Source organism: Heterostelium album (genome assembly GCF_000004825.1).
Source record: "Heterostelium album PN500 unplaced genomic scaffold PPL_contig26, whole genome shotgun sequence".
NCBI lineage: Eukaryota > Evosea > Eumycetozoa > Acytosteliales > Acytosteliaceae > Heterostelium > Heterostelium album.
The window spans coordinates 60,516-74,216 of NW_008805103.1; the positions used below are offsets into that span (position 1 = coordinate 60,516).

Sequence of the window (13,701 nt, forward strand, 5' to 3'; positions counted from 1 at the left end):
AAAAACAAAAAACTAACATTCATTAATATATTTAAAGACAAACTAAAATAAAATAAAATTGTATATCATCAAACAATAATAGTTTTTTTTTTTCTTTATTTCTTTATTGACATGGTAAACCAATATTTCCTTTGTTTGTCTTGCTTTTAATTGTATTTGTATTTGATTTTGATTCCAATAAAGATTGAATTTCATTTGTAAGTAGATCAATGGCATCGAACAGAAGATCCATATTCTTTTCTTTTGCAATACCAACAACTAAATATCTTTGTGTAATACCAATCATTAGACCACTTTCATATTCTGTTTGAGTTGATTTTGCTTGGATATGTCTAGAGTTAGACTGTACAAGATAGTATTTAACACCTGAAATTGAAATCGAAATATAATTCTCTATATTGTCCAATTCATTACACATCTTTAACAAATCATTAATATCTTGTTGTGACATCTCCAGATTCTCAGATGCTACAACCCTACCAAATTCTTTTCTATCAATAACAGCAGCTTTCTCAACACCATTGTTTAACTTTAAAAGTTGTTTAACTTTTTCCTATTTTTCATTTCTAAAAGTATAAGTTTTAAATTTATAAGTTTACCTAATATAAATAAATACTTACATTCCAATTCATTTCCAAATATTTCTATTTCTTATAAAAGTATTAGCATTAATTAATCCAGGATTATCAAGTTTGTTTCTAAAGAAAAAAAAAAAAAAAGTTCAATATTATCTCTAAATCGATTATTGAAGAAAAATTTATGTACATTTTTGGAAATTTCTTTAAAAGTAAATAAATAAAAATTATTAAATATTTATTTAACTCTATACTCTACAAACATAATTCTTTGATTCAGTGATATATCTATTGTATACAGGTACAGATCCACCCAATACTCTTAGAAATTTAACTTGAATATTCGAGCAGTTGAATAGTGGAATATCAAATTCAAGATTGATAGGTCCAATCTCCCTGCGAACACTGCTATCAGAGGATGAATCGAATTGAATTTTTGCTCGCAGTGCAATCTCAATGCCACCTCTCATCTTTTGAATATTCCAATTAATAGTTTGATTGTTTGTCTCTACAGATTGTCCAGATCCTCCAAAATCTAAACTTGTAACACAACTAAAGATAGATATTCGTAAGCATAACGCTTAGTTTAGTAATAATATAGATATTGAATAAGACTTACTTGTAAGTTGATTTAGGTAATGGTATTGTAACATCGATGGGATTGGAGATAACATGTGGTGAGAAGTTTGATCTTAGTTTAACTACCAATTCCAATTTACCATTATCGGTCATCTCCACATTTGAGTTTACCAAGAACGGTGAGTATGTACTATTCGATATTCTATAGTTAAACAAAGTGAATTCACCTTGGGGTGGATGAAAATTGATAACGCTATTGTTTGTTAAACCATTTGGTGCACATTCATGGAAATTACAATCATCTATCAATAGTTTATCAGGTCCATTTGTTTGATTATCATTATTATTATTATTATTATTATTATTTCTAGAATTAACTATTATATCTTGATCGAAACCAATTGATACTGTTGGATTATTCTTTAAATAACTCTTTATAACAACTCTTCCATTAATTTCATTTCTAATTACATTTCCCTAATTGTTATCAAGTAGATATACATTAGTAAATAACAAACATATAGTTGTAATCTATTATAATTTTAATTACATTTGGTGCCAATAAAACAGTTAAATGTTCCCAAAGATCAACATATATACTATCTGTATTAAAATCAATTTGTGAAGGTTGATGTATTGGTCTATTTGCTGTACCAGGTGAAATCGATTTCTTTGTTGCTGTATTCTATTATAGATTTTAATATATTTAATATTTGATATAATCTAAGTAATGATAATAATAATAATAATAATTACAATAAAAGTGTCAATGATTGATTCTGATTTTTCGATTTGTATTTCTGTGGGTGGTGTGAATACGAATGCTTTGAGTGTTTGCGTTGATGTCGCCTGTGGATAACCAAAGTCCATCAGTTCGTCTAAGAGTTCGTAGATCAGTGTAAAGTTCAAACGTATCGATTCTTCGCTGAGATATCCTGTGTAGTCTTGAATGATCTGTGACGTACGATTCAGTAGTTCGAATGCCAACGACGGTGATATCAACGGTTGCAAACTAGTCAGTACGAAATACATCTCTTTCTTCTTTATAAATATATAGTGTATTGATTCTAGATGAAAGCACGGAGTAACATCTGACTTTAAAGAGTTCATTATATTTCTAAAAAATAACTCTGGTGTATTTCTACTTATATCATGTCTATCTATATATATTTATATTTATATTTATATTAAATAAATCAGTCAATCAATCAATTAATCAATAAACTCAACAGAGTCGGATGAAATCAAATCAATCATTAAAATCAACAATTTGTTTGTTTAACATACATTCTTTAAATATAATAGGATCACCTTTATAATTTAAAATAAATAATTGACTAAACATTCTTACAAAAACAGAATAACTAAAAAATATCTACAAGATTATAATTAAATATACAATCATATGATACATTAATAGATACAGTTTATGTTGGTAATGATAAAATTAAAAAAAATCGAATTTAATTTAAAAAAAAACAAAAAAAAAAACTGTTTATCTTTATCTTTGTTCAAATCAGATCACTAATCTAATTATAATAAATAATAATGGATCAAAGTAAGAAAGAAGAGGGTAGCATCGAAGAACCATTAGATCTCATCAGATTGAGTCTTGATGAAAGAATCTTTGTAAAGATGAGACAAGATAGAGAACTTAGAGGTAAATTACATGTACGTATCAATCAATCAATCAATCAATCATTTAATTATGTTTATTTGTTTAGTTAATTAATATAAAATTGTATTTTTACTATAATATGTTACTTATCTTAATAATATTAGGCATATGATCAACATTTAAATATGATTCTATCAAATGTTGAAGAAACAATCAAAGTTGTTGAAAAAGACGAAGAAACAGATGAAGAGATCGTAAAGGTATGATTATACAACACTTATTAATTATTATGCAATTTATAAACTGACAAACTATTGTCTTTTACATCATTTAGAATATCAAAAGAAATATAGATATGCTTTTTGTTCGTGGAGATGGTGTAATTTTAATCTCACCACCACTTAGAACTTCATAAGAATACATTATATAATAAAAGATCAAAACAATTGTAAAAGAAGAAAAAGAAGAAGAAAAGGACGAAGCGCTTCAAAAAAGACCAATCATAATTTTATTAACAGATTAATGAGCTACACATTTACATCATTCAATCGATAAACAAAAGCAATAGATTACAAGACAACACATACACATATTCATCATATACAGATATAATCAATATCACCGTTTGGTTATTATTAAACAAACAAAAAAAAAAAAAAAAAAAAGAGGGTAACTTTTTTTGGAAAATAATTATTATTTGTATGTGATGTTGTAAGTAATAATTAATTACTGTTATATTATTTATTTTACTAATTTTGTTTTTTTATTTCTTTTAATGTGAACAAACAACACTTCATACCACTGTTGTATATCACTAGTGAATGAAAACATATAAATTTTATTATTGATGGTGCATGCACTTGAGCTCAAGTGTGGTGGTGATTATTGGTTTTTTAGTGTGATCATTTATCACTTCACTGTGAGTAATAGTAATGAATTTTAGAAATGCATGTTCGTATGGGTATGATTAGTGGTAAAAACAAAAAAAAAAAATTACATATTGAACCATTACATTCTTACAATGATAATGTTTATTGAATATGAATATGTAGTAATAACTTGTATATATGTTTTTTACACATAATACTAACAAGCTGGCAAGACTAAACAAAAAAAAAAAAACAAAAAACAAAAACAAATAATAATAATATTCAAAAATAATGAGATACTCTCACAATAATAATAGGAGCTCAAAAGGTAAATCAGCATATTACTGAGTAATTCATTCAATCAAATCAATCATTAAAATTATATTTATTAATATCTTTAATAATAATATTGCCATTATATTTATTAATTATCACATCCAACAACATATTATTGAGAGTTGGTTTACTTTATTAATTTTTTTTCCTCTTTTTTTAATAATTAATAATAATAGTAGTTTAATTAAAATTATATAATATAGAAATACTATTTAGATTTAGTATTAGATAATCAGAATTATAAAGTTATTATTAAAATATTAATTACTGGACATTGATCCAGTTACACAAAATAATCACTAAATAAAAAAAGTCATGAGGAAAATAATTTTTATATCAGTACTTTCAATATTAATATTACAGATTGTTGCAGCGGAATCAGGTAAATATAGAAAACAATAACAAAAAAAAAGTTTGAGAATATTATAATATTAATATTAATAATCATTATTTATATATATTTATAAACTTATATATATTATAGATTTTGCAACACCAACCACAACACCATCAACATGTGAAAATTTCAGATGTTTTCAAGGATTGACTTGTGTAATGTTGAATGGAGTAGCTACATGTGTTCAACAACAACAACAGGGATCTTGTAATAACTATCAATGCCAACAAGGTTTCCAATGCCAATTGGTCAATGGTAATCCAACATGTATTCAACAACAACAGGGATCTTGTAATAACTATCAATGCCAACAAGGTTTCCAATGCCAATTGATCAATGGTAATCCAACATGTGTTCCAAATCAACCACCAAAAGACTTGTGTAGTCTGGTGATCTGTCAACCGGGATCGCAATGTATCATGACCAATGGCAGACCACAATGTATTCTCTCACAGCCACCACAAGACTTGTGCAGCCTAGTGCAATGTCAAGAGGGTGCCAAGTGTGTACTTACCAACGGTAGACCATCGTGTGTATTCGTGAGAAACAGTTGCGACGGTGTGCGTTGTGAGGAAGGATCTCGCTGTGTGCTTATCAATGGTGCTGTTCAATGCATTAAGGAGGATCATCCAAAATCGTGTTCCGAATTGAAATGCTCTGGAAAAACACCAAAGTGTATCCTGCTCAATGGTGTACCAACCTGTATCGCTATCTCACCGACACCTGATCCAACCACTTGCACATTGCCATGTCCACTCGGAAAGAAATGTGTCATCGTTCGTGGAAAACAAACATGCATTGAGAAGGAACCACCTCCCCATCCACCCTTGACTTGTGACAGAATCAACTGTCCACCAGGTTTGATCTGTCAAGTCATTGCCAATTACAGTATTACCTGTGTTCCAGAATTCAACACTGCAGTTACCACTAGTGGTCTCGGTTCAATCACTCCAACCTGTGATCAAATCACATGTACCAAGGGTGCATGTGTCATGGTTAACTACCAACCACAATGTATTTTGAACTTGCCAACTTGTGATACTGTCATCTGTCAGAGAGGTCACACTTGTTTCGTATCCAAGAGTGGTGCCACCTGTATCGCAACAATGAAACCACCCAATCCACCACCAGCATGCTGTAAGGCAACCTGTTGTCCAGAGGATATGTTCTGTATCGAGCTGAATGATCAACCAAAGTGTATATACGCCAATCCACCACCAAGACCAGGAGGAAGTGGTCCGTGCCGTTCAGTCAAATGTCCACCTGGAATGGCATGCGCCAACGTCCAAGGAGAGCCAATGTGTACCTACGTCACCGACAGAACCATTTGCAAGGATGTCGAGTGTCCATCTGGAATGCAATGTGTCTCAGTCAACTACGAACCAATGTGTACCTATGTTATCACCGGTGGTACCGGAACCATCAGTGGATCGCCAACAGGAGCATCTGGACATTTCGGATGCAAGTCTGATGCTCAATGCCCAACCCACCAGAAATGTGTTAACGTCAATGGTTTACTTCAATGTGTCGCTCTACCAAGCAAACAAATTTGTGGTAACGTCATGTGTATGGAACCACAATTCTGTAGCAATGTCAATGGTGCCCCAGTTTGTGTAACCGAATCATCCACTGCGCTCTGCAGAGACATGAATTGTCCAGATCCAAGTGTATGTGCTGTCAAGGACAACGTTGCCAAATGTGTATTCTTATCCGATTACCATGAGAACCAAGGTGGAGGTCTATGCGCCGCAGTATTGTGTAATGCTCCAGCAGTTTGTGTCGAGTTCAACAATATGGCAATGTGTCGTTACCCAGCCGCCGGTTTCAGAAAAGGTGTTCAACAAATTGCCGACGGTTACATCCTCGAACTTCCATCCCAGAGAAATAAGATTCCCATGACCATTTACTCCAAGCCATCGGAATGCGACAGTGTTGCATGTGAACTGTGGAATGCCACTTGTATTATGCTCGACGGAACTGCCTACTGTGCACGTGGTGGAGAGGGTCAGTTCTCCGATCCAAACTCACCACATTGTCCACTGATCAGCTGTCCATCTGACACCACTTGCAGAGAGCACAACGGTATCCCATACTGTGTCAAAGTCAATCCATGCAAGACCTTCAGATGTCCAAACGACCAGAGCTGTCGTGTCAACGAAGACAATGAACCATACTGTGCCTCACAGAATGCCAGTGGTTGTACCGGTATCACTTGTTCCAAAGGCTACCAGTGTCATGACGGTAAATGCTACCGTGACTGCAGTACATTTGATTGTCCAAGCCGATTCCATAAATGTATAATGGTTAATGGAGCAAAGAAGTGTGTATAAATCATAGGTGAAAAAATATTTTTTTTTTTTTTCTAGATAACAAATCAACAACAATTGAAATCAATACCAAACATACAAAAAATGGAAAACTATTATAAAACCTAAAAAATTAAATAAACTTTATAATTTTAATCAAATTTTTTGTATTATTTATTTATTGACTTTGAAACTTTGGATAAACCCTTGGGATTCCAAGCTATATCTTATTTTGTGCTTTTATGGATACAATAATCAATGTCTTTATAGCTTAATTTTTCTTTGTATACAGTTGTCGTGCCCATGAGTTCAATGGGAAAACCAAATAATATTAAGAAAATCTTAAGAATTTAGAATAATTTAGGTGATATTTTACTTCCAAGACATATTGATTAAACTCACTTTTATAAATATATAAGTTATTTGAATGATTTCTTTTTTAAAAAATCAAATATTTTTTCAATTTTCTATCTTTTAAAATTTATATATATTAAATAAAAAAATAAATAAAATGATCAAATTGTTATTTGATCTGATTATTTGTGATTATGTAAAACTTTCACCCCAACACGTTTAGATACATCTGAAAAGTTTTTTGATCAACTACCACAAAAAAAATAATGATAGTATTAAAAATAAGGGGTGAAATGGGGTTGATTGTTTATAGAATTGTATTTTAATGACCATCATATCATACAAAAACTTGGAGGTGGTCTCAATCTTTAAAATAAAAACATTGTAGTTAAAAACAATATGATCTAAAGCTTGATTAATTTAGTGAAGATTGAACAAACAGATTAAAATTCCAAAAATAACAATCAACTATTTTTAATAACTTTTTTATTAATAACTAGCTATTTTTCTAATATCGGTTCTCATAATAAGAGAAAAAATATTTTTTCATTGATTGATTTTTAGGAGTCATTGTCAATTCTCAATCCATTTTGTATAGATTCAAATTTGTAGAAATATTATTTGTATAATTATTAAAGAAAATGAAAGAAATCTGTATTTTTATATTTATAAACTTTTTATCTTGTATATTAGCCAACAACTATCCGTCATATGCAGGTAAATATTAAATATTGATTTAATGGAAAAAAAAACAATCTTTATACTTATTATTAATTTTTTTATTAAATTTAGGACCACCTTATTTATACAACAGTGGAGGTGAAGCAACTGGAACACATTACGATTATCCACAAAATGGAAACTGTGGATATGGAAATCTATTTGGTCGACTAGGTCCACATACAAACAATATTGTTGCTGTGAACACTCATCTTTTTAATAGTACACTCCAGTGTGGTCAATGCTACGATCTATTCATTAATAATAAAACGTTGACCGTAATTGTAACCGATCAGTGCCCAGATCCAGGTTGGTGCGACAGCCATCACACTCATTTTGATTTGTATAAACCTGCATTCGAATTGCTACAAGATCCAAACATACTTGGAACCATGTCAAATATTACATTCAAAAAAGTTCCATGTCCTATCCAAGGAAATATTCACGTCTATCTAAAACCTGGTTATTCGCAATACTATCAATCTATTTTAATTTTTAATCATACTAGTAAGTTTTTCATTATTATTATAAGAGCTACTGGTTAATGATTTAAAAAATAACTAATTATTTCTTATATTATTTTATAATTATATAACAAATAGTTGGTATCGAATCAGTTGATATATTAAAAGAGAATACTACTCAATACACACCGATGAGACGTACTTTCGATAACCATTGGGAACCGGTTGTCTGGGGAAATCCAGGAAATTCTTACAAACTTAGAATTAATTCTGTTTTGGGTGAATCTGTAGTTGCAATTATTGACCAGCCATGCTCAGATAAACTATATGATTCTGGTGCACAATTTTCTCGAATACCTGGTCCCACTGATGGAATCAATCCATTTTACTCTATGGATACTACTTCATCTGCCAACACTCAACCTACCTATTCTATCACTCATATTGTATTACTATTCCTTTTATTTGTAATATTAAATATTAACTTTAGTCTATATTAACTATTATAGTTATATTTTTAAAAAATATATAAATAAACAAATAACTGATTATGCTAGACTAACTTTCCACTTTGATCAAATTGATCATTAAAAAAAAAAATGAAAAAAAATTTTTTTTTTTTTTTTTTTTTTTTTTGGGTTTTGTGCATAATCGATTACCTAACGTTTTTTAAGAGTATCAGTGTTTGTTTGTTGTTGTTTGTTTAATATACATTAGAAAATAAAATGAATATTGATAAGATATTTAAATTAGCTAAGGGATTCTATGGAAGATCAAAGAATTGTAAATCATTGGCAAGAGAAAGAGTAGAGAAGAGTTTAGAGTACAACTACGTCTCAAGACGTCTCGTCAAGAGAGATATGAGATCAATGTGGATTCAACGTATCAATGCCGGTGCAAGACAACACGATTTAACTTATAACGCATTCACCAGAGGAATGGTTGCCTCAAATATTCAAATAAATAGAAAGGTAAACATAAATAATCATCATGTCAATCAATTATCATGATTTCAAACAAATTTACAATAGAAATAATAATATCAATAACAACGGTGCATCAAAGAATGAATCAATATTAATGTTGATTTAGGATATACTATATTATGACAACAAAATAGCACACACATTAAACTTTTTATATAAATATAAATTTTGTATATTAATACTATTATTATGATCGGCTTTGACCAAAATAAAAATGTTATAGATTCTATCAGAGTTGGCAATCACAGAACCATATAGTTTTAAAGCATTAACAGATTACGCTAAAGTTACACTCTCTAAATTACATGGAACATCTTATATCCCAAAACAATAAATATAGTAATAATATATAAATAAACAAATACAAATTAATCATAATAGTTAAGACAATGACAAAATTAGTTCTATTGTTAAACAGCAGTAATATTACAGCGGAATCAAAAAAAAAAAAAAAAAAAAAAAAAAGAAGAAAATAATAATTATGATATACGATATCGTATTTTGGTTTATTATATAATGTAGGGTTTTTTTGTTATAACTTTATAATATAAAGTTATTTAATGCGTTTATATATATGTATATGACTCGAATGAATATATTAAAAAAAATTACTAATTTTTTTTTTTATGGTGAATTTGAACCGATTTGTTTCATTTTCATTTCTTGTCGATATTTCCTGTTGGCTATTGATTTACGTATACCAATGACCGATGCAACGATGATGGCGCAACCACCGATAACACATACAACGATGATAGTTATATTACGCCAGCGATTGTCCTTACCGGAGCAGCTCTGTGTGTCTTTGGTGTTGATCAACGTTCTGAACGATGGATCGACTACACAACGGTGCTCGAATGCCGGTGACACGACTGCTGTCATCTGAGTGAATAGAGATTGGTTGCCTTTGTTGGCTGCTTGCATCAGTGGATCGCTCATATCCAGTGGGGTTACGGTGGCAACTTGAACACGATTGTCTACGATGAGACCGTTGGCAAACTTTGCCTGGAGTACAGAGTCACCTGCAATCACCTGGAATTCATTGTATCCATTGGTTGCGGTAGAATCTTGAGTGCTACATCCTACCTCTGTTGATTTTGGCGCGGTGGCACTGAATATAATCTGTAGGGAATTGAGCGGACTGGCAAATGTCCAGTTTCGCATGGCAACGACATATTTGAGTGTATTGGCGGGAATATCAATGGTTTGACCGGCAAATTCAATGGTTGTAGATTGCAAGTAGAGCGTAACATTTACAGAGATAACGGATTTTGATACATTTCCAAATGTACCTTCTAGTTGTTGATGTGTCTTGTTAGATGTTTCCAAGAGTGTCCAGTTGGCAACAACCATTGGAAGGGTTGTTTCGATCAATGGCACACTCTTGTCGTCAATCTCACGAATATGAGTGATGGCCGAGGTGAAATTGAATCCCTTGCCGTTGAGGCTACCGGTACCGTTGGTTCCAGGAGTTGGGGGACCACCGGTATCTCCTTGCGACGAGCAGTTGTTGTAAAGCTCCCAGCCCTTATCGCATTTACACTGACCTTTGATGCAAACTCCATGATTGGAACAATTGTTTGGACACTCTGGGAAATCGTATCTAAAGACGTTGGCTCCTCCCGTCAATCCATTGACTGTGACATTTACGAAAAGACCATCTGGACTGTTGAATCCATCGACAGTTCCAGTGAAATTACAAACAATTTGTTCGCCGACCACATCGGATACCGGGTTGAGACAAGATTGGTTGTGAATCTTTACGGAGAGATAATAGTTACCAAAGTAAGATCCAGTAATAGTTACAAATCCACCCTTGAGATACTTTACTGTTGTGGCATTGGTAACAACTGGTGCAGAGTAACCAAAGTTGTATGGTGTTTGAGCACTATTGTTGGTGGCTGCATCAAGTGAGATACTTGCAACATCAGTTATGTTTCCAGGTGCCATTACACATGTGAATTGCTTGTGTTGAACACTCATTGAAACACCAGTGCATTGGTTGGGACCGACTTTGAGTGTAATTATAGTGTCATTAATATAGAAATTGGTACCAGTGACTGTTACTAAACCACCTGCTGCGCCGATTGGTGTCATCGATGTAATTACTGGTCTTTCATAATCAAGAATATAATTGATCGATTGTTTTAAACCGATGGTGATTCTGGAATTTCTGGAACCAAAAGAAACTGGAGCATCACAACGAATTTGATAGTAATCTTGCAAGACTTGGCAACTAGTACATTGGAACCAATCGCTACCGATTTGTACCTCCATCTTGATATTTTGAATTTTGTCGGTAAAGTTGGTTCCCGATACTACTAATCCAAGACCATCGGTTGCCAATGGGCTGGTATTTAAAATATTCGGCGAGAAATAATCTATGGTTAAAGATGATCCAGTATTATTCAATCCATATTGGTTGATTGTTGCATCGAATGGTCCATTAATACCTGGTGGAATATTGAATCCAATGGTTTGGGTGTCATAGTCAATGTAGGTATTTGGATAACTATTTCCATCACTCAACATCATCTTGATATTACTGAAAGTGGTACCAAGATTCTGAACTGTCAATTGTACAAACTGACCTGTGGTGGAAACTAAAATAATTGTTGGTTGAGTAATATTAACTTGTTGACCTATATTTATAAAGAGAATATTAGCCAAGTTTTTATTTTAATAGAACATATATCTAATACTTACTAACTGCTTTAAATGATGTGAATGCTGAACCAGAGGTTATGTCTGGAGAAATAATTTCGCTAGCAACTCCACTTCTAAGACTGAATTGTACACCTGAAGCATTATAATATGAAGTCAGAGGAGAAGAAGTCCAGAATGAAGTTTCTTTTCCATAGTTTGGTCCGTGAATGGTATAGTATTTGTTGGTTGTTTCATTAAAGATGGCATTCATCCATAAATCGCCTAAAGGTTGAACTACTGCATTTTCAATAATGTATCCACATCCACTCTTTAGGAAATTATATTGGGCTGAAGAAGATACAATACCAAGAACTCCAGGCATTCCTTCAACTTTTTGTGAATTTATATACTCAACGGTTTGACTAATACTTGTTTTCGAATAAAAACAAGTATAAAATGAACTGTCACTATTATAAACTATTAAAACAATGTTAATAAATATCAGATTTTTTTTTCTATCTACTAGTATGGGATACATACAAAATGGTGCTTTTGTGTAAGCAGCTCCAAAACTATTTACACTAATGGAAACCGGGAAAAGTCCTTGGGTGACATCTTTGGTAAGTGTACATTGAAAAGCGGTTCCTTCCTTCAAAATTTGAATTTTGTTACAAGCAACATTTGGAGGTAAGGAGACTTGAATCTTGGCTGGATTATTTCCAAATCCATTTCCAGTGATCGTTAAATTTGAGTTTTGTGTGAATCCTTTGGGATACAAAGTGGCAACGTATGGTGGAAGGTACTGGTATAGAGATGCTCCATTGTATTCTCCATCGACGAAAACAACATTATAGAGACTACTCTCTCCAGGTGGCATAATGCAAGTGATTCTATTGGGATTTGTAAGGTAGGTTGGATTAGCACACTCAAATGTTGGACCTCCGGATACTTTGGAAAGTGTAATAGTTAAGTTGCTAGGTTCATATCCTATAGGGAATTGATCGTTGACCAAAACCGTTGTTAAACCTCCAGAAATTGGACTAGGTTGCAAGAATGGCTCGTACTGATTATAATTCTTCTCGCATATATATTGAATTCTTCTGGTGTCTGTACCGACATTATTGAAACAAGTTCCTTCGCTGAAATATTCGATGGCTGGTTCTCCTCCTCCAACACCTGGTTCTCCAGTACACCAATTAATGTATCCAAAGGTCTTATCTCCGGCTACTGTGTACATTTGTGCGTCTTTCTCTGGTCCAGTTGAATAAATCCAATTTCCAATTGGTTTTTCTTGTCCTATTTATTATTTATAGAAATTAATTCTATGTCCCTCATCAAAAATTAAAAATTAACGAATATTTACCTGAAACCCACATTCTATTTGAAACAACTCCTGGGAAATTGTCATACAAGAATTTATACTCGGCCAAACTAGTAATAGTAACTAAATATCTGGTTTATCATTATAAGTATAATGGAAAAATTTTAGATCAATTTATTCTATTAAAAAAATACATACCCTTGAGCTGAAGCACAATTTTGAACTGCTACACTATAAATGACAGTACTATCATAATATATATATGTATGTTTATTTTGTGCCCAAGTTTTTGTTACTGTTTGGCAAAAAGAAACTGATATGATTAAGAAAAAGAAATACAATGTGATAAAGTATTTCATTTTTACAATATTTTTAATATTATACAATGTAAACTTGTGAAATGTTTTTTTGAAAAAATAAAAGGTATTCAACTTCAAATGAAGTTGATGACTAAATTATTAATTATCTATAAATATTATATGATTGTAAAAGTGTAAAAAAAACTATTATTTGTTAGATCTCAAAAGTTC

The 13,701-nt window shown here is 31.8% G+C and overlaps 6 protein-coding genes across 6 annotated transcripts; 4 read left to right on the plus strand and 2 right to left on the minus strand.

Moving 5' to 3' along the window:
• Positions 1–31: 31 nt before the first annotated feature.
• apm4 (uncharacterized protein) lies at positions 32–2,499 on the minus strand (the record flags this gene model as incomplete). The annotated part of the gene is made up of 9 exons (XM_020582509.1): positions 32–42; positions 112–553; positions 621–644; positions 839–1,127; positions 1,195–1,631; positions 1,705–1,839; positions 1,911–2,195; positions 2,244–2,314; positions 2,442–2,499. The coding sequence occupies 9 exons, from the start codon at positions 2,497–2,499 to the stop codon at positions 32–34; spliced, it is 1,752 nt and encodes a 583-aa protein (XP_020426863.1).
• A 203-nt stretch (positions 2,500–2,702) lies between these two features.
• Positions 2,703–3,187, plus strand: lsm3 (U6 snRNA-associated Sm-like protein LSm3; the record flags this gene model as incomplete). The annotated part of the gene is made up of 3 exons (XM_020582510.1): positions 2,703–2,825; positions 2,937–3,032; positions 3,107–3,187. 3 exons carry the CDS (start codon positions 2,703–2,705, stop codon positions 3,185–3,187), a joined length of 300 nt encoding a protein of 99 aa, XP_020426864.1.
• A 745-nt stretch (positions 3,188–3,932) lies between these two features.
• On the plus strand, positions 3,933–6,744 carry PPL_11762 (uncharacterized protein; the record flags this gene model as incomplete). Its single annotated transcript, XM_020582511.1, has 4 exons — positions 3,933–3,969; positions 4,318–4,359; positions 4,462–6,694; positions 6,741–6,744. The coding sequence occupies 4 exons, from the start codon at positions 3,933–3,935 to the stop codon at positions 6,742–6,744; spliced, it is 2,316 nt and encodes a 771-aa protein (XP_020426865.1).
• Positions 6,745–7,675: 931 nt separating this feature from the next.
• Positions 7,676–8,739, plus strand: expl6 (expansin-like protein; the record flags this gene model as incomplete). Its single annotated transcript, XM_020582512.1, has 4 exons — positions 7,676–7,751; positions 7,827–8,261; positions 8,357–8,685; positions 8,728–8,739. 4 exons carry the CDS (start codon positions 7,676–7,678, stop codon positions 8,737–8,739), a joined length of 852 nt encoding a protein of 283 aa, XP_020426866.1.
• A 204-nt stretch (positions 8,740–8,943) lies between these two features.
• Positions 8,944–9,538, plus strand: PPL_11764 (uncharacterized protein; the record flags this gene model as incomplete). The annotated part of the gene is made up of 2 exons (XM_020582513.1): positions 8,944–9,189; positions 9,428–9,538. The coding sequence occupies 2 exons, from the start codon at positions 8,944–8,946 to the stop codon at positions 9,536–9,538; spliced, it is 357 nt and encodes a 118-aa protein (XP_020426867.1).
• A 290-nt stretch (positions 9,539–9,828) lies between these two features.
• PPL_11765 (IPT/TIG domain-containing protein) lies at positions 9,829–13,530 on the minus strand (the record flags this gene model as incomplete). Its single annotated transcript, XM_020582514.1, has 6 exons — positions 9,829–11,846; positions 11,911–12,327; positions 12,391–13,146; positions 13,214–13,281; positions 13,370–13,417; positions 13,511–13,530. The coding sequence occupies 6 exons, from the start codon at positions 13,528–13,530 to the stop codon at positions 9,829–9,831; spliced, it is 3,327 nt and encodes a 1,108-aa protein (XP_020426868.1).
• Between the last annotated feature and the right edge of the window lie 171 nt (positions 13,531–13,701).